This window comes from Tupaia chinensis, unplaced genomic scaffold (genome assembly GCF_000334495.1).
Source record: "Tupaia chinensis unplaced genomic scaffold, TupChi_1.0 Scaffold146604_1, whole genome shotgun sequence".
Taxonomy (NCBI): Eukaryota; Metazoa; Chordata; class Mammalia; order Scandentia; family Tupaiidae; genus Tupaia; species Tupaia belangeri.
The window spans coordinates 1,239,752-1,245,406 of NW_006206460.1; the positions used below are offsets into that span (position 1 = coordinate 1,239,752).

Genomic DNA, 5,655 nt, shown 5'->3' on the forward strand with positions numbered 1-5,655 from the left:
TATTGGTATTATCCACAGGATTCAAGTTATTCCTCCATTTTAAAAACTACATTCTACAGTGAGTTTTTTTAGGTATTTTCTTATACATTTTCTACAAAACTCTTATTACATAAAAACACATTTTGGTGTATCAGTTATATATAAAGATTTTACACTCAGTTGTGAAACTGACACATTCCTTTGGAGGGAAAATCTAAAACATTCTTTCAGTATTTGTTGAAAAATGTCACATTTTCAAAATATAACATTTTAGTTTCATTATTTGATACTTAATGCAATTCATGTGGTAAAGGCTGTTGTGTTTTTTCCCCTGAGGTTAATTTTTAATGAAGGCTTCTAATCATTCAAGATGCTGAAGTTTAATTCCCCATGTGAAGTCTGTGACATACAATGATAAATTTAATTAAAGGTTTTTATGACATTTATTATATTAACAGGATTTCAGCCCACTCTAACAGAGTTGGCTAAACAATGTGCATTAGGTTATCAGGCCAAGCCTGTAAACACTCATTGCAATACAAACCTAATTCTTGCTTTAAGAAAGAAAAGAAAAGAAAAAAAAAAGGCAGTAAAGATTTAGAAGTGGAGAATTCTGATCCACAGTTATAAAGACACTAGCTTCTTTGGCTTTGTGTTCTACCATTTTCAATACACAGGACCCCACTTGGCTATGGAAATCATCTCCCTTCTACCTTACTATGGACCTGGAAAAATGGAAGGTGATTTTTAAAAAAATGTATTATAGGGAACCAACAGTTAGTGTAATGGCTATGTCGCTGGACTCCCACGTAGTCGACTGTGGTTCGCATCCTGGACCTGGTGGCTTAAAACTCCCACTGGGCACGTGTGCATGCGTGCCCAAGATCCCAAGAGGAGAATGGAGAAGGGATTGTGGCATGACCATCCCCCCTGGGGGGTGATTTCTTGCTTTCTGTCTCTATGTTTCTGTTTGGCGAACGCACGTGCCCTATAGCGAAAAAAACCTCTCCAAAAAAAGAAAAAAAAATGTATTATATATCATTAGCATCATAAGCCATGATCAGTCCCCAATGGGTAAATGACAGGTTGGGAAATGTTGATGAGCTATGCGCCTAGTGGGAAATGATATGGTTGAGGGAAACTATCTGCCAGTCTATGTCATAGGAGTTTCTCAACTGTGTATCTAATAAGATATAAGCCTCTTCAGGACTTCCCAAATTCATTACGTGTTAGGGTTTTCTCTTTGGTGTGCATTCTGGTGTGATGTACTCTAAGAGCAGCCTTACGTACAAATGTTTTCCCACATTGTTCACATTCATAGGGTTTTTCCCCTGAGTGAATTCTCTGGTGTACTCTGAGAGTTGAATTTTGGGCAAAAGCTTTTCCACATTCATTACACTCATAGGGTTTCTCCCCTGTGTGAATTCTCTGGTGTGCACTGAGATGTGACTTCTGGGAGAAAGTTTTCCCACATTCATTACATTCATAGGATTTCACACCTGTGTGAATTCTCTGATGTACTCTGAGGGTTGAATTATGGGCAAAAGGTTTCCCACATATATTACACTCATAGGGTTTCTCCCCTGTGTGAACTCTCTTATGTGCACTAACATATGACTTTTCAGAGAAAGTTTTCCCACATTCATTACACTCATAAGGTTTCTCCCCTGTGCGAGTTCGCAGATGTGCTCTGAGATGTGATGTCTTGGAGAAAGTTTTCCCACATTCATTGCATTCATAGGGCTTCTCACCTGTATGAATTCTGTGATGTGCCCTGAGAGCTGAATTATCAGCAAAAGCTTTCCCACATTGATTACATTCATAGGGTTTTTCCCCTGTATGAATTCGCTGATGTGCACAGAGGTGTGTTCTTTGGGAGAAAGTCTTCCCACATTCATTACACTCATAAGGTTTCTCCCCTGTGTGAATTCTTTGATGCACTATGAGGGCTGCCTTGTAGACAAAACTTTTCCCACATATGTTACAATGATAGGGTTTTTCCCCCGTGTGAATTCTCTCATGTCCACTGAGGTATGATTTCTGGGAGAAAGTTTTCCCACATTCACTACATTCATAGGGTTTTTCCCCCGTGTGAATTCTCTGATGTGTACTGAGGTGTGTCTTCTGGGAAAAATTTTTCCCACATTCATTACATTCATAAAGTTTCTCCCCTGTATGGATTTTCTGATGTGCTCTGAGGGCTGAATTATGGGCAAAAGTTTTCTCACATTCATTACATTCATACAATTTCTCCCCTGTATGAATTCTCTGATGTACTCTGAGGGCTGAATTATGGGCAAAAGTTTTCTTGCAGTCATTACATTCATACGGTTTCTCACCCGTGTGAATTCTCTGATGTGCTCTGAGAGCTGAATTATACGTAAAACATCTCCCACATTCACTACATTCATAGGGTTTCTCCCCTGTGTGAATTCTCTGATGTGCTTTGAGAACAGAAATATGAGCAAAAGATCTCCCACATTCATTACACTCATAGGGTTTCTCTCCTGTGTGAATTCTCTGATGTGCTCGGAGGGTCGAATTATCAGCAAAGGCTTTCCCACATTCATTACATTCATAGGGTTTCTCCCCTGTATGAATTCTCTGATGTGCACCAAGGTGGGTTTTGTGAGAGAACATTTTTCCACATTCAATGCATTCATAGGGTTTCTCTCCTGTGTGGATTCTCTGATGTGCTCTGAGATGTGATGTTTTGGAGAAAGTTTTCCCACATTCAGTACATTCATAGGGCTTCTCTCCTTTGTGAATTCTCTGATGTTCTTTGACATGTGTCACCTTGGAGAATGCTTTCTCATATTCACTACACTGATGAAGTTCTATCTCTGTGTCTGTTCTCTGGTGCCCTACAAGGGGTGACTTGTAAGATTCTTCACAGGCGTTGTTATAAGGTTTCTCATTTCTGTGAATTCTCACACATTCATTGAGGTTTGACTTCTGACAGAAAGTTTTCTCACATTCATTACATTTATAGAGTTCAACTCCTATAGGAGTTCCAGGATGAACAGAGTGGGAATGTAAACAAAAAGATTTCCCACATTCTCTACATTCGTTAGGTTTCTCCCCTGAGTGTGTCATCTGATGCTGAATGAAGTGTGCTTTCTGGTAAAAGGATTTTCTGCATTTCCCAGATTCACCAGATTGGAAGAGTTTCTCCTCCATGGGAGTTCTCTGATGTAACATAAGATCCAGTTTCTGGTAGAAGGCATCTGTAGCTCTATTATAATCACAGGATTTATTTCCAGTTTGTATTTTCTGATGTACTAGATGGGCTGAGCTCTGGCTCAAACTTTCTTCATATTTATTGCTTTCCAAAGCACCCTGTCCTGTAAGAGTACTCTGAGATTGAGTGAGGGGTGACTTCTTACTGAAACCAATCCCACTTTCATTACCATCACAGTGTGTCATAGCCATATGAACTTCACTAAATCCATCATCCTTATAGGACTTCTCTCCCACTGGAGAAACCTCAGGTGTAAAACAGACGGTCTTATCATGAAAAACTTTCCCAATTTCATTACATTCAAAAGATTGTTCTGAAGTCTGAAATTTCTGATGATGATTTTTCTTACAACTTAGGGTTTTTATATTTTTGTTGTATTCATAAGATTTCTCTCCAGTGTGAGTTTCTTCATTCTTATCAAGTTGGAATTTTTCACATATATTCACGTAATTAGCTCTCTTCCTTGAAGAGTTCTCTTTACTAGTAAATAATTCAGAAACAATTGGTAAATTCTTCATATATGAATCATATTTACAGGGTATTTTTCCCAAAAAATCTGGAGCTATGTCCAGATTAAATGGTTTTTCTAAAACTTTCTGTCCTCCTTTATTCAGTGTTTTGTTGTTGATAAGTATTACTTGCCAAAGAGGCTTCTCTCGTTTTTCTTGTTTCCCCTTGATATGGACATCCACTGTGAGATATCCTAAAATAACAAATATTAAAATCATCTTATCAATCTTACACTTTTCATATAGAGGAAATAATAGCAATTTTTTTTAATCTATTTTATACTGTTCCTGGTTATGTTTCCAAAAATTAAATAATTCATGAAGATAGATATTCTTTGATTCTCATCAATGTTGATTTAAAAAACAAAAACAAACAAACAAAAAAAAAACAGGTATTATTTCCACCACCCAAGATGAAGTATATTTTTTCCTCCCAGGTTCTCCTCCTTATAATGGAAAATCCCTGGACTGGACTAGTTCCATGGCCTAATAGTTAAGGAAACTAGATCCTACCACATAGTTGAAAATGTGCTTTCAGTCCTGGATCTAGAGAAACAGATTGAGTGCAAGCCCAAAATCCTAAAAGGAGTGAGGAACAGAGGCAAAGGGACTGAAATGTGACCATATCCATGGGAAGATGCTCTCTCTTCTTGCTCTTTTTTCAGTGAGCACATATGTACTCTAGTAAAAGGCTTTTTTTTAAATTTTAACTTTATTTATTTATCCATTTATTTAAATTTGACCAGAGAGGGACAGAGCAAGGGGGAGAATGAGAAAGAAAGCCACCAGGTCTGGGACTCAAACAATGGTCAGTCATATGGGAGGTCCAGCACCCTTAACCACCACACCAAAAGAAAATTTAAAAACGAAAACTCCTATCCTTTACCATAATGCAAAAAAAAAAAAAAAAAAAAAACCACAAACAAACAAAAAGGTATTTTCTATGCTGAAAACTATAAAAAAATGAAAGAAATAGGGACCAGCAGATGGCATAGTGGTTGTGTTGCTAGACTCCCACATGGTCAGTCGTAGTTCAAGTACCAGACCTGGCAGTTTGAAACTCACATAGGGCATTCTGTGTATGCATGCCCAAAATCCCAAGAGAAGAATGGAGAAGGGACTGTAGTGTAGCCATCCCCCCCACTCCCCGAGGGATGACTTCTCACTTTTTGTCTCTCTCTGTCTTTCTGGTGAGTGAACATGTCCTATAGCAAAAATCTCTATCAAAAAAAAAAAAAAAATCCATACTGTCAAGGTGTCAATTCTCTTTCATTTGATCTACAGATGCAATGCAGTCCTGGTTGAAATGTCACCATGTTTATTTTTGTAAATATCAAGAAGCTTGTTTTAAAATTCATACAGAAGAGAGCAAGCAGGTGGTGTGGAGGTTAAGGCACTGGATCCCACATAGCTGACTCTGTGGTTTGAGAACCAGACCAGGTGGCTTGAAAATCATGCCAGGCATGCGTGCATGCATGCCCAAAATACTAAGAGGAGAAGGGATTGAAGCATGGCCATCTCCCTCGGGGGGATAGGGTGGGGGAGAAGAGGTGTGTGTGTGTGTGTGTGTGAATTTTCACTGCTCCCCCATCTCTGTCTCTCTCCAATTGAGCACAAGTATTCATTCATTTATTTTTAATTTGACAGATACACAGAGAGAGAGAGCGAAAGTGAAAAGGCAAGTCACCAGATCCATGACTTGAACCGTGGTCATCAGTCATGTGGGAGTGTCCAGCACCTTAACCACAATCCCACAATCACCTCTTTTCTAAAGTTAAAATGCTATTCAATGGAGAAATGGCAGTCTTTTCAACAAGTAGCACTAGAATAACTGGGCTGTCCTTTTCAAAAAAACTAAACTTGATACCTACACCTCACACTTTCTAGACAATTATGAATCATAAGCTAAGTGCAGACAAAGTGAAA

The 5,655-nt window shown here is 38.5% G+C and overlaps 1 protein-coding gene across 2 annotated transcripts in view; it reads right to left on the bottom strand.

Annotated features, from left to right (window-relative positions):
• Positions 1 to 952: 952 nt before the first annotated feature.
• Positions 953 to 5,655, bottom strand: part of ZNF658 (zinc finger protein 658) — a 28,987-nt gene continuing 24,284 nt past the window's right edge. For both annotated transcript variants that reach the window (XM_006168972.3, XM_027768479.1), the window contains one exon: positions 953 to 3,923. In XM_006168972.3, the coding sequence (XP_006169034.1) occupies positions 1,183 to 3,923 (2,741 nt within the window). In that variant the 3' untranslated portion in view covers positions 953 to 1,182. The remainder of the gene's footprint in view (positions 3,924 to 5,655) is intronic.